We start from the raw sequence: 23,063 nt of genomic DNA, 5'->3' as shown, positions 1-23,063 counted from the left end.
GAGCTATGGGATGCAAATTGTGCATGTTGAAAATGCAGAAAGTGCATCACTTGAGGTTGGGTCAGGCAGTCGGCAGACCTGGTTCAAACTACAGCTGTGTTGCCTTGGGCTACTTGACCTCCCTGTGCCTCAGTTTTGCCAACTGTAAAATGGGTCTAACAATAGAACCTTCCTCTAAGGGCTGTTATGATGGTAGCTATGATTGATGATCCACACCAGTGCATGGCCAGGACCTGGCATGTAATAGGCACCAGGCCAGTGAGGGTGGCCACCATCATTATGGCCAGTTCTGACAGGCCTTGTTGGAACAGATGGGGACCTGAGCTAACCAAAAGGCCAGGAAATAAGCAGGGGAAGGGACCTGTACGAACAGAGGCAGGTAGCAGGCGTCATAAGGGGACCAGCATTACTGGAGAAGGGTGAGAAACGAGGCTGGCTGGGAGGGGACAAGGTTGCGCTGGGCCAGGCTGCAGAGGTTGTTGAACATGGTGTCAGGAGAGCAGGGATATCTGAAGGGTTTTGCTCTGGGGAATGATTTGAACAAAGTAGTGCTTAAAGATCAAATTGGCAGAAGCATACCAGATGGAGTAGGAAGAGGAAAACCAGTTGGTGGCCGTGCAAAAACAAGAGGTGGGTTGGTTAAGAGGGAATTGCATAATCAGAAAAAAAAATGTATTAATAAAAATACAGAGTCATTGGGAAGAATTTAGAAAAGGTAGAGAAGTTAAAAGGAGAAAAATAGCTACTCAGAATCCTGCCATCCATTCATAATGGATCAGTGTTAACGTTTTGGTATTAATACATTTTCTCTTTCTTTCTCTTCTCCCCACCCCCTCCTCTTTCTCCCCTCTCATTGCCTTCCCTTTCCTTTCTCTTGTTTTTCAGATGAGAATTTTCCCCTGTATAATTTTGTTTTTAACATCATAACAAACACGTCCACCTGTTTTGAGAGTTTTGTGCCCATCAGTTATTTCAGGAGGTGTTTAGAGGCAGAGCTTGTTGCAAATGGAGAATGGAGGTGGGAGATGGGCGCAGCTAAACTCTTGAGCCTCTTACACAATTACCTCTTCTGTGAGGCTCCGTCTGTGCCAAGCTCTGTGTTGGTTGCTTTACTTGGGTTATCCTAATTCACTTTCATGGCTTCTTTAGGTTCCAAAGCTGTGTAGCCATTTTGGTGGTAACTCTGAAACCAGTAAGCCAGCAGATTTGTTCTTTCAACTCCTCCTCTAAACTCTTCCTGTCTAGGTATCTCTTGTTAACTGCTATGCTTGAGATGGGATTTAAAGGCCCAAACAAATTGACCCGTGGGACTATGGTCATACTAAAAATTGCACTTTAAACATTCTAAAACATGATTAATCTAACAATGCAAATCCAAGAATAGCCTTGGTCACTGTTCATCCCCCTTAAGCATATAGTCCTATATTTTAAGTTAGAAAAAAATCCCAATGAAAGAGAAATAACAGGAAAAATTAAAATTTTATGCTTTTTAATGCCTGGGGTATAGATTTCTTTTTATTCACATTGAAATATTATATTTCTTTGAAACTTGAGCATATTAACTCTGGATGGGGGGAAAGGGTAGTAGATTTTAAGATTAGTTTCTGATTTTGCCCACCTTTTATATTTTTGCCTCATTTAGAAAAATAAGGAAAATATGATATGCATATCATTTCATCTTTTGTAAAGCAGTATTTGTAAACACTATTGGAAGTTTCTTTAGTAAAAGCAGAAGGACAAATTTGTGAGCATTGTGGCCTTCATATTAGTTTATCTCGGTTTAGAAAACAGGAATGCAACCTTGGCCTGACTTCTTCCTGTACTTTTGAAGGGTAAAATAACCCTAATTTTGAGATCACTTTAAAAAATCTATCAGGTAAACATGATGGTGGTTCTACAAATCCACATATATTGATGAAATTTCATAGAATTAGATGCAAAGGCATACTCTTCCTCCCCTAAAAAGGAGCACTTTATAAAAGCTGGTGAAATAGTCTAGTTAATTGTACCATACCAGTGTCAGTTTCCTCGCTTTAATAACATACTATAGTCATGTAAGAGGTCACCGTTGGGAGAAGCTTGGGTGTTGAGTACCCAGGACTTCTCTTTTCTGTTTTTGCAATTACTTATCAGCCTATAATTAATTCAAAATAAAAAGTTCTTGAAGAATCTGTCAATTAGGGGCAGTTTGAAAAATGATGTTATATCCATGATATGGACTCTTCAGCCATTAAAAAGAGTAAGGCCGAGACAGAAGGATTGCTTGAGCCCAGGAGTTTGAGATTGCTGTGAGCTAGGCTGATGCCATGGCACTCTAGCCCAGGTCAAGATGCCAGCAAGATTATTTTCTGGTGAGGTCTCTCCTTGGGTTATAAACAGCCACCTTCTTGCTGAGTCCTCACGTGGGTTTTCCTCTGTGTACATGCATCCTTGCTGTCTCTTCCTCTTCCTATGAGGACACCAGTCCTATGGGATTAGGGCCAATACCCTATGATCTCATTTAACCTCAATATCTCCTTAAAGGCCCTCTCTCCAAATACAGTCACATTGGGGGTTAGGGCTTCGACGTACGAGTGTGGCAGGGATATAATTCAGTCCATGACAGGACCCAACCTGATTTGTGTGGGGCTGAGACAGAAAGCTGAATAAAATCAGAGTTCGGTGGGTGGAGATACCAGCAGTATCTCCATGGTCAGCTGTCACCTTAATTACTCAGGCAATACCCACGACACAGAGGGACACAGCTGGAAAGGGTGGAATTGCACTTGAGATGATCCTTCTGCTTTTTGACTTCAAGGCCAGACTTTGATACAAATCTCATTTCCACCACTTACTAGGAAGTGGCTTAACCTATCAGAGCTTTGGCTTCCTCGTCTGTAAAATGGGGTAATGTTACAGGAGCCTCAGAAGGCCCTGGAAAAGAGTAAATGAGCACGTTAGCCCGGCCCCTGGGGCAGCGCTTAGTGTCCTGTAATTACCTCTTGTCCTAGGGTCGACCTTCCCCAAACCACTGCCCTAAAGGATACTTCTTCCATTGATTTAAAAACAAAACAACAGCAACAAAAAAAACCAGGAGCTCTTTTGAAGATATGTAATTGTCTTAAGATAGCTCCAAGGCCATTAACAATATTCCAGTAAGACATCTCCTTCCTTTGGGGGAAAAAAATATGCTTCAAAATGTGTTGGAGAGGAAATCTGGCTGCTGTCGCTGGCTGTGTGACCTTGGGCCAAAGCTCAGTGCTGTTCACTGCTCGCCATGACTGGCGGGCACTAAGCAGTGACCCAGTGTTTGTCCCACGTATTACTAAGCTCACCATGGGCACCTCGTGAAATGGGGAGAAACGTGGGGGTCAGAGGAGAGGTCGGCAGCGAGTAATTTCCACTCTTATTTGTGCTCTGGAGCTCGGGAGGTGCCCCTGTCATCATCATCCTGCAGCAACCCCGCAGATGGGATGGTGGCGCTTTTATCCTCCGAGTAAGGATGAGGAGACCCAGGCTTAGCAAAGCCAGTGACTCACCTGAGGTCTTGCCGTTGGTAGTTGGCAGGGCTGGATTTGAACCCGTGTGTGCCTGACGCCAGGCCCCCCCTCCTATCCATTCTTCCAAATGCTGCCAGGCTGAATTTCTTTCCTCCCCTGCCCTCCCCATCCTTACCAGACACTAAGAGTTACGTAAATGGACACGTGGCTACATTCACTTTAGAGTAGTGGTCCCCAACCTTTTTGGCACCAGGGACCAGTTTCATGGAAGACAGTTTTTCCACCGACCAGGGCCAGGGGTGGGGGGTGGTTTGAGATGATTCAAGCCCATTACATTTATTGTACACTTTATTATTATTACATTGTTGTATATAATGAAATAATTCTATAACTCGCCATAATGCAGAATCAGTGGGAGCCCTGAGCTTGTTTTCCTGCAACTAATGCCGCTGCTGATCTGACAGAGGTGGAGCTCGGGTGGTAATGTGAGGGATGGGGAGCAGCTGTAAATATCGTTCACCTCCTGCTGTGGGGCGGGTGGGGGGGATTGGGGACCACAACTTTAGAGTATTACGTTGGAAATCTCTTAGAAATGTTGCTTTACATCCTCCAACCTGATGATTTTTTTATTACTATTTTTGACATGTTAGGCTCTGCTTACTGAGATGATGGAGAGATGTAAGAAACTAGGAAACAAGTAAGTATTTTAAGATTCATAAATCGTGAGTTTGAAATGGACTTGACTGCTGTTTTTGAACTTGGTGTGCTTACCTGGGCAACAGAGCTGACACAGAGGCAGGTTAGCACGGAGGCTTAGACTGCTGGAGTCCATGTGTCTGACCTCTGACCGTGGCCCCATTCCATCTTAGCCTTGTGACCTTGGACTGCTTACTTGACCTCTCTGTGCCTCAGTCTCCTTATCTGTAAAATGGGGACAATATAATAGTAGCCCTTTCCCCATGGGGCTGTGATGGGTGGTAGGGCCAGGATGAACTTAATCTTCCCGTCTCCCATATATATGAGGTTTCCCTTCTTCTCTCCTTTCAGTGGTAGATGTATGGATTTTGTTCACCACTGCGTTCTGAGTGCCTAGAACATAAGATCTCTTCTCTTCTCTTCTCTTCTCTTTTTTCTTTCTTTCTTTCTTATCAGAGACAGGGTCTCACCTTTGCTCAGGCTGGTCTCGAACTCCTGAGCTCAAGTGATCCTCCTGCCTCGGCCTCCCAGAGTGCTGGGATTACAGGCATGAGCCACCATGCCCGGCCCAAGATCTCTTTCATAAGAGATCTGTTACCTAAGAGATGTGGATATTTGCAGTGTGGATCAATATTGTTACTTAATATTTAGTTTTATTAGTACACCAGCCTATTGAAGGCTCACTTTCCTTCTGTTTAAGTGGATCGGATTGCTTGCTGATTTACTTGTCTGTCTACCCACCCATCCATCCGTCTGTCTGTCCGTCCATCCATCCACCTGTCTAAAGATCCAGTTAATTCAACATTTATCAGGTTCCAAATATGAACAGAACAGTGTTAGTCTCTAGAGATTGCCTTTTTACTCGAGTCTTTTTTTCCCCCAAGCTTACCCTTAAAGGGCTGTCAGTCATCCTTCCCAGCAAGATACATCCTACAGTGAAAGTGACTTTTACAAAGGGGAAGCTCAGCTGACTTGGGGCATTTTCTGTCTTGCAGTGCCTTGCTGTTGAATTCCGTGATGTCAGCCTTCCGGGCTGAGTTCATCGCCACAAGGTCTATGGATTTCATTGGCATGATCAAAGAGTGTGACGAGTCTGGTTTCCCCAAGGTAGGCTCTTGACTTAATGCTCAGCGGGAGAACAAATGGGTGGTGTCTATCTGATAGCCCTCGAGGGACAGAGTCCAGTGTTGAGGGCAGCGTGGGCCAACAGGAAAACAAGTGAAGGCTCTGTTCCCGCGGACGGCGATGGAAGATGAGTTAGAGCCCGGGACTGTTAGACACTGTGTAATTGCTGTCTATCAGATTAGCTCACTATGAAGTATTTAGGAAAGACTTTGTTCTAACACCTTTAAAAATATATCTTCACCCATTTATGAAAAGCTTTGTCTACGGGAATATTTTGGCCCAAAAATTAGACCAGTGCTTGGAGCCAACTCTGTTGTGTGCTGCTCAGTGTAACTCGGGTAGATCTGCGGTAGAATTTTAGAAGGAGGTTATTGGAAGATTAACTCTGAGAAGGATTAAACATTACAACCATTGCTTTGCTATTTTTTTTTTTTTTTTTTTTTAAGCTCAAAGTTACTTTGATTTAAAATCTCCAGTAACATGATGGTTTGGTATTTTTCCTAGCATCTCCTTTTTCGGTCACTGGGGTTAAACTTGGCCTTGGCTGATCCTCCTGAGAGCGATCGGCTTCAGATTCTCAATGAAGCTTGGAAAGTTATCACTAAATTGAAGAATCCACAGGTGGGTGACCATTTAGACTTTAAATCGACTGCTTTTTGTTTAAGTTATGCAGTATATTCTTTCATGTAAAAACTTACCTTTTCGGCTGGGCACGGTGGCTCATGCCTATAAGTCCAGCACTTGGTGGGCTGAGGCAGGAGGATTGCTTGGGGCCAGTAGTTTGAGACCAGCCTGGGCAACATAGTGAGACCCCATCTCTACAAAAAATAGAAAAATTAGCGAGGCATGGTTTTTTTTGCACCTGTAGTCCCAGCAACTTGGAAGGCTGACGCAGCAGGATTGCTTGAGCCCAGGAGTTTGTGTCTGCATTGAGCTATGGATGAGGCCACTGTGTTCTAGCTTAGGCAACAGAGCGACACTCTGTGTCAAAAAAAAAAAAGAAAGAAAAAAATCTATTAGTTCTCCATTATAGGTAAACAAATAATACAATTATAATAAATAGATTTCTTTAAAAAACAAAGAGCTGTAATTAGTGAAAAGATAATTTTTTTTTTCTGGAAAATGATATGCTTTGATTCTTTCAAATTTTTAAGCTTGGTAAAGCTTCCCAAATTGCTGTCTTAGCCCAAGGAGCAATTCTGAATGAAAGTCTAATTATTAATAGTTCCAGGCAATGTATGTTTTTCCACAACTTGCTTCTCACAGTTAAATATATCAGTGGTCCAGAATTTTCTGTATAAGAACCTTGTAATTCTTGTCATTTGTCAACTCCTTGAATTGTCAAGGGTCTTGGAAGGGATTTGTATGTGATGAACTTTTTCCATAAGGTAAACAAACCATGTTGTGCTCATTGTAAAGATGTTTTACTTTTTCTTTGTAGGACTACATTAATTGTGCCGAAGTGTGGGTGGAATACACCTGCAAGCATTTCACAGTATGTATGATTGGTATTGGTTGTGAAAGAATGATTTTTTTTTTCATGTTTGTAATAGTGAATGAGTCTAATTTAGGCATTTTACAATGATAATCATTCTTATAACTTGTAAAAATTGTGTTCTTTGTAATAAAGTGTGATGGAGTATTAACATGTGCATTATAACAAACATGTTCCATGCTTTCATGTAAATTTGGGAGAGGCTGCGTTATATAAAGTTGAACAGTTTTTCTCGACATAGGACACCTTAGATGCTTTTTTGCTAAAATGCAATGTGACTTTCCATGGGGGTCTAGTAAACTTAATTTCCTAAATATATGTGACTTGCATGTAATTTTTTTCCTAAGCAAATAGAGATGCTTCTTTCCCTAGGCACAGACTAGAACCACAGTTTGAGGAATATCAGGCTTGTCAAAGAGCAAACACTTTAGAAGCGGGTAGAAATGTGTTCATATCTTATTGCCAGTTTTTCTTTTTAATTAACTTTGAAAAATTGAAGTGTAGCATTGTTATTGTCCGAATATTTGTATCCCCCCAAAGTTGATATATTGAAACTTAATCCCCAATGCAGTAATACTAAGAGCCTTTGGGAGGTGATTAGATCATGAGGGCAGAGCCCTCATGAATGGGATAGGTGCCCTTATAAAAGAGACCTGAAGAAGCTTATTGGCCTCTTCCACCACATGAAGACATGGCAAGAAGGTGCCATCTATGAGGAATGGGCCCTCACCAGACACCGAATCCGCTATTGCCTTGATCTTGGACTTTTCAGCCTCCAGAACAGTGAGAAATAAATTTCTGTTGTTTATAAGCTACTCAACTTACGATATTTTGTTATAGCAGCTGGAACAGACTAAGACAAGCATATGTGTAAGAAAATGCACGTATCATGATTTTGCTGCTCAATGAATTTTCACAAAGTGTACCCATGTAGTCACTGTCCAGAGCAAGAAATAGGAAATAACTTATCCCCCAGAACTCCCCAGGAAATAACTTACCCCCCCTGAACTTCCCAGCTCTGCCCCACCCGGTCACAATCCCCAGCCTTCGGGGAGTTGAAGATAACCACTGTCCTGGTCTCTAACTCCAGAAATTGGATTGTCTCATTTTGAGCATTACGTAAGTGTTGGTCCATTGATTTTGTTTTGTCCAGGTTTTTTTTTTTTCAGAGAGGCATACATTATTATTTTAAAATTATCAATTATCTTGTGCATTCACAAGACAGAAAAAACAAGCCTGTACAAGGGTATTTCAAGCTGGCTGGGCCCAGCTGCATCTGAAGCACAGACTTATGTGTCCAGGGCAATGAAAGCTCAGCGCTATCAGAACAGACCTCTGCAGCCGCGGGCCCTATTTTTATTTTACATTTTATCATGGAAATTTTTAACATACGATCTCCCTTGTACCCATCACCCAGGAATTATCAACTTATAACAAACTTGTTTCATTTATATCCTTACAACTTCCCCCCACCTGGAATATTTTGAAACACATCTCAAACATCATGTCACTTTTGTCAATATTTCAGCACATCTATAAAATATGAGGATTCCCATTTTGAAACTGAATACGTTATCCTAACTAAAAAATTAATAATTCTTTAATATCATTAAATATCAATCAATATTCCAGTTTCCCCAATTGTCTCATAATTCTTTTAGTTTTTGCAAATCAGGATTAAAATAAGGTACATACATTGCAATACGCTTCTTAAAGTACTTTTGATCTGTAAATTGTCTCTCAATCTCTCTCCTTCCCCCCTTCTCCTTTTTTCTCCCCCTGTAATTTGTTTGTTGAAAAAATTGGTGTTTTGTCCCATAGAGTTTCCAAGATTGGGTTTTGCTGATTGCATCCTTGTGATGGTGTTTAACATGTTCTCCTGCCTGTAGTATTTCCTATAAATGGGCAGTTAGCTCCAGAGACTTGAAAACCATTCCTAGCTAGTGGGCCATATACAAACAGGCCCTGGCTGGATCAGGCTATAGTCGGCTGACCCCTGATATAGGTGGCAAAAGTGAACAGTGAGCAGTTAGGTCAGATACCTTGTAAAGGGCGAGGCTGTGCTCCTCCCACAATGCCTCACTGTGCTCCCTGCGGGTGCCTGAGGGCGGAACCTGGGCTGGGCAGGCAGGCAGTGACATGGCCAATTTCACCACCACTCTGGGAAAGCAGGCACGAAGTAAAGCCCCAGGACCTTGGAGAGCAGTGTTTAGTCCTGACTTAGTGCAGGGCTGTGGTACTAGACCAGGTGGTATGGGTGGGATTTCTCCCCTTCTGTTATTTTCAGCAGAATATTTAAACCTTTTCCTGGAAGATGTGTGATATATTCTGAATATGTTAATTCTTTTCCTGAGGGAAATGGTCACCGATTGCCATTTAGTGTCTGATCCAGGTTTGATGTCTTTTCCCTGCTTAGAAACGAGAGGTCAATACAGTTTTGGCTGATGTCATCAAGCACATGACGCCAGATCGCGCATTTGAAGATTCCTACCCTCAGGTAACAGGTTTACATTTCTCATTTCAACACTGTTAGGGATTTTGTTCTGCTGAATTAAACACTCAGGTTGCGTGGGTCAGGCCATAAAGTCAGATAATCCTGTGTTGGAATCAGAGCTGTGCCATATCCTAGCCACGTGCCCTTTGATCAGTTACTTAACCTTGTTGTGCCTCAGTTTTCTTACCTGTAAAATAGGTGTATTAATAGTCCTGTCCTCAGAGTTGTTATGATGAGTGAATGAGATGTGATATGGGAAGCACATGGTAAATACTGAAGAAGCAGCAGCATTCTTGGCACCAGTAAGTAAGGTGCCTGTGTTTCCCGATTAAATTAACTTTTTGTTTGGAAGTAAAACAGATGTGGTGCCCTGAGAAAGACACAGCATTACCTGTGTAGCAGGCCAGTCAGGAATGCATGAGCTGAAGCTAATCATGAGGGAGCATCAGGCATGCACAAATTGAAGAGGCTTCTAGAATCCTTCAGAAATATCATTGCCATGAATGACAAAGACAGGCTGAGAAACTGTTCTGAGTTAACACAGATTAAAAAGACATGAAAACAATGCAATGTGCGGTCCCAGACTGGATCCTGTGCAGAAGAGAGGAAAAAATGATGCCATCGAGGAATTATTAAGACAACTGACAAGATTGGAAGTGGATGATAGATTAGATCAAAGTATTTTCGTTCTATCAGTGTTAACTTTCCTGAATTTGGTGACAGCAAAGTGGAAATGTCAGAGGATATGGTTATTCTTAGGAAATACAGAATGAAGTATTAAGGGGCTCGGGCCATGATTCATGCAGTCCACTCTCATATGGTTCAGGAACAAAAATAGGGTATGTTACATAGAATGATAAATCGCATTTGGCAAAATAGTAAAAATTGGTGGATTTGGGTAAAGAATATATGGGATTCTCTGTACTATTTTTTGAGCTTTTCTACAAGTTCAAAATTATTTCAAAATAAAAAGTTAAAAAATGTGCACAGACTGCGTGTTTACAAATTGTACCATTAGGTGGTTGAATAGGTGAGGAGAGAAAACAAATATAGCAACATACTAGCTTCTGTAGAATCAAAGTAGTGAGTAAATGGGTGTTTGTTATATAATTCTTTCAATTATCTTTATGTTTCAGCATTTTCATATTGAAAAAATGTTGAAAGGAAAAAAAACCCTATCTTTTATAATAAAATCACAGTTTATGTGTAACTATACTTAAATATTAAAACAATTTCTTGTTTTCAAGGGATTAGTTGCTTTGTAGTTCAGAAATTATTTTTAACCGAATGATACGGCGATATCTTACAATGCTCTGCCTTGGAGCGTTGTTTGTTGTGAAGTTTTAAAGTCTTTTATTAGTCTTTTGCTTGACTAACCTATTTAAGCTGCCTAATTATGAAACGGGCTTGTACATCGTCATGTTCTTTGTTACTAGAACATGAGAGATTTGCCTTGGAAATGATTTAAATAGCATATTTGTTACTATAAAAAAAGTGTTTGTCAGTAAATTTTCTTGCTAGCAGCCAGAGGCAGGGAGTTATATTTTGTTTTAGAAATAGCATCTCCTTGGTTCTCCTGGACCAAGGCACTGTCCTTTCCGTCCTCACTGGCATCTCAGGATGAGGAGTGGTGAACGTCGGTACCCCGGCATTTGTGAGGCAGAGCTCACAGACTGTGCCACTGTCCTCAGGAAATGCCATGACCTTTGACCCAGCTGGCAAACTCTATCCAAATCTTCTCCATTGAAGTAGTCAAGAAACACAGGGCCACAGTGAGCTAGCATAGGGGTTGGCAAACTATGGCCCATAGGCCATATGCAGGCTGCCACCAGTTGTGTGAATAAAGGTTTATTGGCACACAGCCACACCCATTCATTTACATGTTGGCTTTGAGTAGTTGTGATGGACTGTAGGCCCTTTATAGGAAAAGTTTGCCCACGCGTCGAATAATAACAATAGCTGAATAGTTACTAATAGGGAACTTTCTAAGGACAGGCACCACGCTCAGCACTGTACACAAACCATCCCATTGAATCCTCACAGGTACTGCTTTGATCTCTATTTTACAGATGGGGAAGGTGAGCCTGAGGCACGGTTGCTTTCCCAAGACTACAGAGTAGGATGGACCGAGGAAATGGGCACACTCAGACTGAGACAGGCCTAACCTAACCCCAATTCGCCGTTCCTTGAACAAGCCAGGCTTACCTTATTATAACTATAATTGCAAATTATGAAAGACAACTGCCTTTTTTAAACAATCCAAGTTTCATTAAATAACATGTGTTTTTTGTTTTGTTTTGCAGCTTCAGTTAATAATTAAAAAAGTTATTGCCCACTTCCATGACTTCTCAGTTCTTTTCTCAGTGGTAAGTAGCATTTCTTAATTGTCTTTGGAAATCTGTATCTGGGTCAGAGGTTCTCACGACACCCACGCCTAAAGAAGTACTCAGCGTTCCTTTCATAAAGTAGTTAGGTCTAATCAACTTAAATATTTATGTCCCAACAACCTAAGCAGCATTTGAAAAAATAATTACATTACACATAAACTAAAGGGAAAATATTATTTCTATTTCATTCATTACTTACCAATGGGATGTGTGCATCTGTTGGGCATTATACAACAAACCTTGGAATCACATTGGACCTCCTCATTTCCTCTTCCACGCTGATTTTTCACAGGGTACCTGCTTTGTAGCACACAATTTAATGTTGAAACTATGAAATGCATTGAGCCAGTAGTTGTCTCAGTATCTGACAGAGTTGAGATTTACTGTGATTCCCTAAAAAACTTAAAACATCCTGTGACATCTCTTCGAGTTTGCTGCAGTGCCCTGGGCAAGTAGGAATCTAGGTTATTGTCTGTATAGTAACATTCTCTGTGCCTTCCCTTAGCTTCTGTCTTCTAGGGTCCATTTACGTATACTCACAGGTTGTACGTTTGTTTGTTTTTGATAGGAATCTAGGTTATTGTCTGCATAGTAACATTCTCTGTACCTTCCCTTAGCTTTTCTCTTCCAGGGTCCATTTATGTGTACTCACCGGTTGTAAGTTTGTTTGTTTTTAATGATAGGAGCTAATTTTATTGGACTTGTACACACTGCAAGCACTGTGCTGGCCCTTTACATTGTCTCATGTCATTTTCACACTGCCCGTGGGAGGTAGGAGTTGTTATAATATTATAGTAGTCACTTATCTATGGGGGATAGATACATTCCAAGACCCTCAACAGATGCCTGAAATGGCAGAAAGTACCAAACCTTATATATACTGTGTTTTTTCCTATACATACATACCTATGATCAAGTTTAATTTATAAACTAGGCACAGTAAGAGATTGACAACAGTAGCTAATAATAAAATAGAACAATTATAATAATATGCTGGCATCACTACTCTTGTAAAATACGGGTTACTTAAACATAAGCACTGCAATACCTGGAATTTTCTATTTAATATTTTCAGATGGTGGTTGATCAAGGGTAACACAGATCTCTAAGAATTAAAAAAAAAAAAAAAAGATAACACAGAACGCAAAACTGTAGATAAGGGGAAACTCCTGTACTCTCACTTTACAGATGAGAAAATTGTTACCAGAAGAGGTGGAGTAACTTGCTGGAGGTCACATAGTCGCTGACACCAGGGTCAGATGTCAGAGCCAGGCAGCCAGGTCTCGAGGCCTCTATTTGAACGGCTCTCCTCTGGCCCTTCTTTCTCTGCTCATTAATACAATCACACAAAGACTGAAGTCTGCCTTGCATTTTGCTACCTAGAAAAGCTTACGGTCATCTACAGGTTGCCCAGATGGTTTTCCCAAATATTAACTGGTTTCAGCACCAATCCTTGGGGCACATATAAGTTGTTTTAATAGTAATAGTTTTTGAAAACCCCAGTCAGGTCCTCTCCCTACTTACAGGGGTCTTTGACAGATGGAACATCTCTTCTCCCTTTTTTTGAGGTCCAAAGAAAAAGGGACCCACAAATTCCTACCTTCCAATAACTTATGTCAATTGCATGTAGAGTACTTTCTTTATTTTTAGGAAAAATTCCTGCCGTTTCTGGACATGTTCCAAAAAGAGAATGTGCGGGTGGAGGTTTGCAAATGCATCATGGAAGCCTTTATCAAGTGAGTACCACATGGTGGAATCAGAAGCCTTGATTCTCAATGCCTTTGTGAAACTTGTTGTTAAATCAATTCATGCACTTTGAGGCCTAGTGACGTGTACGTATTTTACACTGAAAACATCATCGGAAGGAAACCACATTAAAAGTAGCAGTCATGATAACAGTTTGTAATTAGTGCATAAGCAGAGTAGCGAGTAATAGCATGAGCCTGGCGGTCAGGTACTTTTTACTCTGATATGTTTCTAGAAGGAGCAGACTTTTGATGAACTGCCTCCAGAGTCATGTGTCAAAGGATAAAAATAAAGGCATCCTTATGAAGGCACCAGTAATAGAAAGATTTTCCTTTTCAGTGTTTGGATACAAAGCTGACTCATTTGTGATCAGTTTTCAAATTTATTCCGTTTTATTTTGTTGATAAAGTCTATGTTTCCCAAAACTGCCCTACTGCTAGTGGTATATGAAATAATTTTAAGGGGATATGTGGAGACAAAGTTTTTATTTTTAAAATTATATATTGATTTGAAATTTATTAGACAATATATAACTAGTTTATTTAATGTGATTTCAGGTACTGTATATTTTTTAGGACAAGACTAAATAATAAAAAGCTAAAGTTGCTTTAAATATTAAGTATATAGATGTGGTTCCGTTTGGAAAATTGAATTTGGTATTGCTGGCGTGTTTTAAGCTTTTCTTGTCATCTTTCTAAAAGATTAATTGCTTCCTAAATATTAATATTAATTTGTAATTAATATGCATAGAACAAATATACCTACTTTAATTACATAAGGATTTGTTACAAGAGTTTGTCCCTGCTGCAAAAGACATTCTGTAAAAATAAATTAATTAATTAATGTAAAAAAATGAATTTGTCTTGGCGGGGAGTGAAAAAAATAAAAAAGTTATTTGTCTTTTCATATTATTTGAAAAGCCAAATTAATAATTTTGCCTGGCACTTAACACAGTTACAGACAGGCTGTGGACAGCTTCAGATGGCGCAAGAAACATAGTAAGAAAACAGGTTTGCCCTTTGGCTGGCTTAGGAAAGGGAGAGGTTTTACGACAATTTTGCAGTTAGGAGTAGTTACAATGTGTGTAGAAGAGCAAACTGGTTATTTAAAGAAGAATTACGAGAAACTCAGAACATCACCCATTACTGGTGAACCAGGCTGGGTGAAATGCCAGCCGGATAATTTGCTGCTGCTTAAATATATACAGTGGATGAGAACTAATCCACACTTGCGTTGCTGTCAGTGGACAGAGCTTTGACCATTGTCTTCAAATGTCTCCTAGGCATCAGCAAGAGCCCACCAAGGACCCCGTCATTTTGAATGCCCTTTTACACATCTGCAAGACAATGCATGACTCTGTGAAGTAAGCTTTGCTTAAGGCTGAAATGTAACAAGGATTGGGTTTTAATACCATCTAATAGTACATTAGGGAATGACTGATCTAAGCTGCCACTGTGAATAATATTACTTTATTGGGTCTATTAGGATTCTTGCTAACGAGGACATTCCAGTCCAGGGGAGGAGGGAGGCTGAGGGTAACCTTCTTGAGAAAATGACATGGCAGATGTTTTTACAAAGAAATTTCTGTTGGGGGGAAAAAGGCTGGTTTCATTCAAGTGAACTCAAACTCCATGTCTCCTGGAGATTTCTGAGAATAGCAGATAGTATAATAATGAGCTCACTCATCCAGTAACATAGCCTTTTAATTTTATCTCATTATTAGCCTGTTATTTGAAATGCAAATGAAATTGCTTACATTTCTTACATGAAGGACTTTATTTGCTCTCAGCGTACTTGAGGCCCAGACCTATCCCCAGGCCTTACCTTTCAGAGGCTAAATTATGCCTCCTTTGCTTTCTAGTTTTTGTTTGCTTTTTAAACATGTTTTCATTTGACTATGCTAAAGGCAATTCCTGTTTATTTGTGGCTGAAATTTTAGTCCCCAAAGCATTTTTAAACATAACAGCTTGATTTACTGGAAAATGTTACAAGAATAGAGAAAATTATTTTGGAACTTAACCATCGACAAGATGAATTGTATTTCTTTTCTTCTTTCTTTCCCCTCTCAATTTTAGAATCTTTATTTCTATGACTTTTTGTGCTTTCAAATTCATGGGTAGTTATAAAAATCAAAGTATCCAGATTTTTATAACAAATGGAACCAGTAGACTTCAGTTGGATAAAAATAGAAATAAAGGCACAGAAAGCATTCAGAAAGGCACGTATATTTGTAGGATGTTGGGTCTGGGACTTAAGTAAAATAGAGGTTTATTTCTTTTTTGTTAAAAGTGTTGAGTAGGTAGAGAGACCATAAGGTGTGGTAGGGTAACTTGTCTTTCGAATGTCATCCAGGGGTCCAGGTTCCTTCTGTCTTCTTGCTCTGCCATCCCTTGAGGGTGTTGTGCTTGTCCTCCTGCTGGAAGCCGACCTACCGTGTCCACGTTCCAGCCTGTGAGCACTGGAGGACAACAGCTTTCTTTTAGGGACAACACTTGGAGGCTCACACATCACTTGTGTTCACATCCCACTGTTCAGAACTGTCCTATAGCCATCCCTGGCTAGGAGGGAGGCTGGGGAATGCTGTCACTGAGAACTAAGGGGTCATTGAACATCAGAGTATGGTGTGCAGTCTTTGCCAAAATTTATTTTCCCCTAGAACAAACGAACAAACAAAAGCCTTGATTCCTATTTTGTCTGGGCTCTTAAAATTTTTTGAATATAAATTTGGGGAACTATTTATAGGCCTTTACATGCGTAATCAAAACTATAAAGACCCAACATTTTTTTATTTGTATTTGTGTTAAGTTTTCTATTTAAACAGAAGCAGTTGAAATCTGTGATGCACTTTAAGATGCATCCAAAAATAAGATGGATTGATGGATGGCAAGGGGAATGGATGATTATGTGATAAAGCCAGTATCATAAAATGGTGATGGTGGGATCTCGCTGTTGGGTGTGTGGGTGTTTACTGGAAAGTTCTTTCAACTTTGCTGTATTTTGGAAATTTTTTGTAATATGTTGAACAAAATTTTTCTGAAATATAAAATTTAACATTAGATCTTACTGCCCAAATTCCAAAGAAGAGAAAGTTTACCTTTTATTTTCCTGTTAATAAATGTATCTTGAGAATAGCATCTTTGAGGGAGATGAGAAATGCATTTAAATTGTTAATTTTGGCTACATATTTTTACCAAAAGAAAAATATACAGCCTGTTGGGAGTTTTTTAAGTCCAGAAAAATACAAAATGTTCTTACCTATTAAATTGCTTACTTCTTGTGTATTTTTTTTCTTTAGAACCTTTCTTTTATTGTCTCAGTGTTAATTATGTACAATTATTGATTTTAGTGCACTCACTCTTGAAGATGAGAAAAGAATGCTGGCATATTTGATTAATGGATTTATAAAAATGGTAAGTATTAGGGAAGAAGTTTTAGTGCCCTTGGAAATGTGATGTAATTGTTTATCTTTATTCTGGTGAAAGCAGTTAACATTACGTTCCCTGGTGCTTTTCATTCTTACTGAGATAAGATGAAATTAGAAAACATCTTACATTAGCCAGGGCTCTCCTGGGGGCAAAGAGAGCCAAGACAAACTGGCTTAAGGGGAAAAAAGGGGGGCAGAGGGAGGAAGGGACATTTCTTGGCTCATGTGACAAGAAGTCCAGGGATGGAACTCTCTGTAGAAGCAGCTGGATTTCGGGGTCTCCAGCACCTGCCATCCTCGTCCCTCTTTGGCTCAGTGCTCTGCCCTGTTGGCTTCTTGCTCAGGTGGGGCTCACTCCCCATGACAGCTCCAGGTTTCCATCCCCCAGCTCTGCAGCCCAGCAGGAGGGGCTCCAGCAGAAGTCCCAGGATGGAGTCTCTTAGATTAACTTGGGTTGTGAGCCCAAACACACCAGCTGGCTGGGCCTGGGGGTCATATGCACACCTGGGTGACCCGAATCACCAGGACTGAGAGTAGAAAAAGGGCCCCTGAAGCAGCTGATGTGCTGATCATCAGGTGATGGCAGAAACCGAGCCAGATGTCCACTCCCCCGCAACCTGTCCATCCTGCTTATCTACTGTAGCATGGCAGCTCGCCCCAAAACTTAGTGGCTTTAAATAAAAGTGTTTTACCAGTTGCCACAATCCTGTGGATTGGCTGGGTAACCAGGCTGTCCTGTGTGGTATGCGTGGTGTGGCTAGATTGGGCTGGAGGATTCAGAATGGCCTTGCTCACATGTCCAGGGGCTTGGCACATCCTGTGCACTGGGGCGTCTCAGTTTTCTTCTGCGTGGCCTGTTCTCTTCTCTCTAGTGTCCTCTCTTAATTCAGTGGTCTCCGTTGAACGTTCTTACATGGTGCTGGCTTCTATGAGGGCATAAACAGAAGCTGCAAGGCCTTTTAAGGCTGAGATTTAGAAATCACACAGTGAACCTCTGCTGCATTCTATGGAATTCTCTTGGCCAGAGCAAGTCACAGAGCCAGCCCCGATGGAGGGCAGGGGGAGCGACTCCACTCCTTGATGGAGAGAGTCCAAAGAGATGTTGCAAAAGGACAAGCCGAGTGGAAGGGACTCTTACAGCCTTCTTTGGAAACACCCCACCGTTTTACCATCTTAGCCTGAACAATCTTTGCCTCCATTCTTGGTGCTCAAAACTAAAACACCAACTGCTGCCAGGATCTTCTGTTTTAATGGAAATGTCAGAACCAAAGCTGACCGAGATGAAAATGATGAGATTACTTTGTAAATAACCTTGAAATTGTGACTTGTTCAACAACGGGGGTTGATTTAACTGTCCACCCGACTGTAGGTAAAATGTCCATTTTGATGAAAATTCAGGATCAGCCTTTCAGTTTCCGCATTGGGAAATGTACCTGTGGATTTTCCCGGGTGACTCTCCTTTGCCCTTGGTTTATATACTGATCACGAGATATTTATTTATTTATTTATTTTATTTATTTATTTTTTTTTTTGAGACAGAGTCTCACTCTGTTGCCCGGGCTAGAGTGAGTGCCGTGGCGTCAGTCTAGCTCACAGCAACCTCAAACTCCTGGGCTCAGGCGATCCTACTGCCTCAGCCTCCCGAGTAGCTGGGACTACAGGCATGCGCCACCATGCCCGGCTAATTTTTTGTATATATATATTTTAGTTGTCCATATAATTTCTTTCTATTTTTAGTAGAGATGGGGTCTCACTCTTGCTCAGGCTGGTCTTGAACTCCTGACCTCGAGCGATCCACCCGCCTCGGCCTCCCAGAGTGCTAGGATTACAGGCGTGAGCCACCGCGCCCGGCCCGATATTTATCTTTTTGTGGTTTAGTTTGAAAGTTACTGAGTTATAATGGAAAAGAATATGAGGAAATAAGATGTGAATCCTGATAGCTCTAATGGAAATAGCAATGTTAAACCTCCTCTGCACAAAAATGATGGATGTAGTAGTAAAGTTTTTCCTACTAACCAGCTGTTAATAAATTTGAAGAAATAGGAGAAGAGGGGATTTTTAATGGTGGAAAAACTTCCCAGCTATGGTTGTGGCAGCCACCAGTAAGCTGCTGAGGTTGGATCTCCATCAGGAAGCAGAAAGGTGTGACTGTTTTCAGGGAAAGCCTTGTGACAAATGGCTCCCAACTACCAAATTTATGTTCTGTGAAAAGGCCACAGCTGACAAACAAAATTCCATTATTCTCTTTCCAGCGGTTTCCTTCTAAGCCTGGAAAATTCTATTTACACTTTGAGCTTCCATTTTATACCCTTTGACTTTTTATGTTCCAGTTCAATGCCCGTGTTATAAAGATGAGATGGTAATAATAATATTTCTGTTATACTGTGGGGTGTTTTTGTTTTGTTTTGTTTTTTGCTTGTGTTCCCTCTGAAAATAATATTGTCCCTTTCAGCATCTTTCTCCTTGATTCTAGGTCTCCTTTGGCCGTGATTTTGAACAACAGCTGAGTTTTTATGTGGAGTCCAGGTCAATGTTTTGCAATCTGGAACCCGTTCTTGTGCAGTTGATTCATGTAAGGATTTTCATTCATGTGTTTATTCTTTCAGTAAATAATTATCGATCATCTACATCCCAGTCTTAATCCAGGATTCCTCTGGCCTGTAGGGTATAAAAGGTGGTTTCTCAAAGGTTAAAAAACTTAACCACTTTGCTTAAATCTTTGGATAGTTTTATTGACCTTTTTTTTTCTGAAATTTGCATATTCTCATTTCTGCATGCCAGCAGCAAAGAGTTAAGTGATTTACACTGATTTGTTACAGAAATACTGACTTGTTTCCTATCCAGATGTTCCCAACTTTCTTGGGTCATGGAGTCTCTCAGTAACTTTTCATAGCACCCCCAGGTTGAAAGAATTAGTAACAGTTCTGTTTATTAAGAAGTTAGGTTCAGACAACTTAAGTATTTATGCCCTAAAGACTTGATAGCCACTTGAAAAATATTCTACATCAATAGAAAAGTAATGTTTTGTTTCATGCTTAAATAACCGTAATTACTAATGAAGTGTGCGTACTTGTTAGGCAGTTCACAACCCAGAACTTGCGATCAGGTCAGCCATGCTACCCTCATTTCCTGTTTCACGTTGATTTTCTTTTTACGTTGGTTTTTGCACAGTACTTGCTTTTCATCACAGTAGCTGCAAAAACTGTTTCAAAAATATGTGACATGGCTGGAAGGGATGTAAGGCCATCCAGTGTCAAATCTGTCAGCTACCTCACATTAGCACTCTGCACAGTGTTCAACAATCAAATATTGCTGGGTCTCCCTAAAAAACTGTTTACTGTAGCACCCTGGGGTGCCATGGTGCACAGTTTGGGAACCACAGGTCCAAACTTTTTACATCTGCAGAAGGGTTCCCTAAGGCTCCTTAACTGCTTTGTGTCTATTCCAGGAGAACAATCTTTGTCTGTATTTGTTTGTTGGTTATCAGATTACTTAGCCCAACTAAACTTAAGACCTAAATACAGAGACCTTGTCTGTAAAATGAGGGAGATTATAGTATCCACCCTGTAGGATTGTGAGGATTAAGTGAACTAATGAACGTACGGGCTCTTAGAATAGTGCTTGGGACACCATCAGTGATGCAGTGGCTGCTATTTTTGCCATTCTTATTGTTAGTATTGCATAGCTAAATTGTGTGGTCTGCTCTCAGATTTGAAGGTTTCTCAAGATCTTTAAGATCTTCAGTTTAGTATGTGGGGCGTTTCTGGAAATGGAGCAAGTGAACCCTGGCTGTTCATTAAACCAGAAAATGATGATTTACACTGCTGATTGGTAGGCATGACTGAGTGTGTGAGTGCCTTTTGTTCTATGCTCTTGGAGATGTTTGCTCAAGCCAAGATCAGATCAGACGTGGTGACTCCTTTGGCATTTCAGGGTTCAGTGCTAACCAGTCTTGGTCCCAATGAGCTTATTCTCATCGGCCTGTATGTAGTTAATGTTCAAATCTCTATGGAAAACGTTGGTGTAAATTAGCCATCATTTCATTACTGTTTCTATTTTATTGATGAACGAATTCAGAGTGTGAACCGGTTGGCAATGGAAACAAGAAAAGTAATGAAAGGAAATCATTCCAGAAAGACGGCTGCATTTGTCCGGGTATGTTCTAAAGATAAGGACTCTCAGACTTTGAACTCCAGGGGGTTGTTTAGTTTGCAGGTTACTGAATAACCCTTTCCAGAAAATGACAAATGCCTCATGATAAGAGTGGTTTAGTATCGATTTTTCAGATTAATTTTTCCTTGAGTATCTATAGGATGATCCATTTTCTTAATGTTTTCGAAAGAAAGATCAAAGGAGTCTGAATTTTAATGTGTTGTGAGGAGGTAGATGAGAGGTGGATTTGCATTTTTATGCACCAGTTGAATTAGCTCCAATTTTCTCCAATAATAATATATTACTATATTATTATGATAGAATAAAATATTGTCTGATATAATAGTGATACATAAAATAATATTGTACCTATAACTGGAAGGCCTTTTTTTCCTCTAAATAAAGGTGATGCTCACCTTTAAAAAAAAAAAAATTTTCAGCTTCTTAAAGCTCAAAATTTTATCAGATTTGATGCTGCTCAGAATGTTAACAAAGCAGTACATGCCCATGTTTGTAATAATGATATCACGCTGAAAAGATTACGGTGAGAAACAAGCATCCTGACCCTGCCTTTCCTCACCTCTTGCCTCGGAGCCAGCACCCCAAACCCTTCTGAGCAACTAGTCTAATTGCCCCCATTTTTTAAGTAATTGGTTCAGACGGCTGCTGCTTAGTTTATGGATGTTAGATGTTACCTATTTACTTCCTGCAACGATGGATGAGGATTTATGTTTTACACACCATCACTCCCCTTGTGTCCCCCTCCCCATCCTTCAAAGAGGCATCAGATGGAGCAGAGACGGAGGAGTCAGTGCTTTAAGTGTTTTTACTGGGAAATGCACGGTGGGTGAGAGCAGGAGTAGTGGTCTGCCAGGATGGCATTGCCCATGTAACCGCCACGCTTCTCATCTTCTCCCAGGCCTGCGTTGCCTACTGCTTCATCACCATCCCCTCCCTGGTGGGAATCTTCACGCGTCTCAATCTCTACCTGCATTCTGGTCAGGTGGCCTTGGCCAACCAGTGCCTCTCCCAAGGTAAGCGCATTGTTCTGTCATCTTGGGTACTCCCTTGCTGCTTCGGAAAGCTCACTCGACTGTGTGCGTATATGTGGAGAGAGAAAGAAAGCGAGATTCCTTTAAGAAGGAAAGAAAAAAAAAAGATCAATAAATGATGAGTTTTAAATCTGTTTCTCTAGTGGGAAGCACATCAGACACATACACATTTATAGAGTCAGACAGATTATAGAGCATAGATAATCTTCCTCTAAGAACCTTCTTAAATCTGTCTCAGACAGGCCAGGGCAGGCAGCTCAGACATCCTGGGCTAAGTCTGCCTAGAGAATTTGAGAAGTCAGGAGTGTTTAACCACTTATTTGTTGTTGTGATGTTTGTTTCAGTGTTTGAAACCCCAGAGACACCCCCAGAGAATCTAATCTGCGTAGAAGGAATACCCTACAGCTTGCTATTAGAGATAAAAATTCTGCTCAAGTCTGGTCTTTCTGTACTAGGCACAGGAGCCGTCCATGAGGCAAGGATGCACGGGATAGTGATTTGGGAGGAGGTGATCCCAGTGGGTGTCAGAGAGGTGCTGGGAGGTGAGCTGGGGAAGGGAAGGGAGGCTGTAAAGTGTGCATTAGCGAGCAGGTCACTGGTTTGGACAGCTGAGGTTCATTCCCATCTGGGAGGTGGTATCAGACACACCTCAGTGTTACCCCACCTGAGAGGCAAGAAGACAGGCTATTTACCCGTACTCTCCCATCTGTCACCGGCTGAACGTTGCTTCTGGGACATCAACTCCCTGGCACGCTGGCCTTCTCCGCACCTGAGCCAATAGAACGCCCTCAGGTGGAGAGTCCCAAGTGTTTGCTGCAGGACACGCAGGTCACCTGCTGCAGCAGTATATGCTAAAGGCTTGCAGTCAGGTCAGCAGCAAAGCATCCATCCCCAGGCTGTAACACCGAGGGTAAAAGATCTTGGTGCGACATTTGTGGAGCGTTTGTTAGGTGGCAAGCCATTTGCACACATTATCTCATTTCCTCCTTCCAACAGCCACGTGAGGCCGTTCC

General features: G+C 41.0%; 1 protein-coding gene across 4 annotated transcripts in view; it reads left to right on the top strand.

The window, feature by feature from the left end:
* VPS35L (VPS35 endosomal protein sorting factor like) overlaps window positions 1-23,063 on the top strand; it is a 101,228-nt gene that overhangs the window by 45,511 nt on the left and 32,654 nt on the right. For 2 of the 4 annotated variants that reach the window (XM_069486874.1, XM_069486872.1), the window contains 12 exons: window positions 4,130-4,176; window positions 5,171-5,282; window positions 5,805-5,921; window positions 6,742-6,795; window positions 9,212-9,292; window positions 11,593-11,655; window positions 13,327-13,412; window positions 14,705-14,785; window positions 16,769-16,832; window positions 19,320-19,418; window positions 20,924-21,001; window positions 21,918-22,032. In XM_069486874.1, coding sequence (XP_069342975.1) covers window positions 4,130-4,176; window positions 5,171-5,282; window positions 5,805-5,921; window positions 6,742-6,795; window positions 9,212-9,292; window positions 11,593-11,655; window positions 13,327-13,412; window positions 14,705-14,785; window positions 16,769-16,832; window positions 19,320-19,418; window positions 20,924-21,001; window positions 21,918-22,032 — 997 coding nt within the window. The remainder of the gene's footprint in view (window positions 1-4,129; window positions 4,177-5,170; window positions 5,283-5,804; window positions 5,922-6,741; window positions 6,796-9,211; window positions 9,293-11,592; window positions 11,656-13,326; window positions 13,413-14,704; window positions 14,786-16,768; window positions 16,833-19,319; window positions 19,419-20,923; window positions 21,002-21,917; window positions 22,033-23,063) is intronic. The other 2 variants (XM_069486875.1, XM_069486873.1) reach the window with 1 other exon arrangement.

This window comes from Eulemur rufifrons, chromosome 14, assembly GCF_041146395.1.
Source record: "Eulemur rufifrons isolate Redbay chromosome 14, OSU_ERuf_1, whole genome shotgun sequence".
In the NCBI taxonomy this organism is placed as follows: domain Eukaryota; kingdom Metazoa; phylum Chordata; class Mammalia; order Primates; family Lemuridae; genus Eulemur; species Eulemur rufifrons.
Note: the sequence above shows the minus strand (reverse complement) of the source record. Positions and strands in the feature narration are given on the sequence as shown.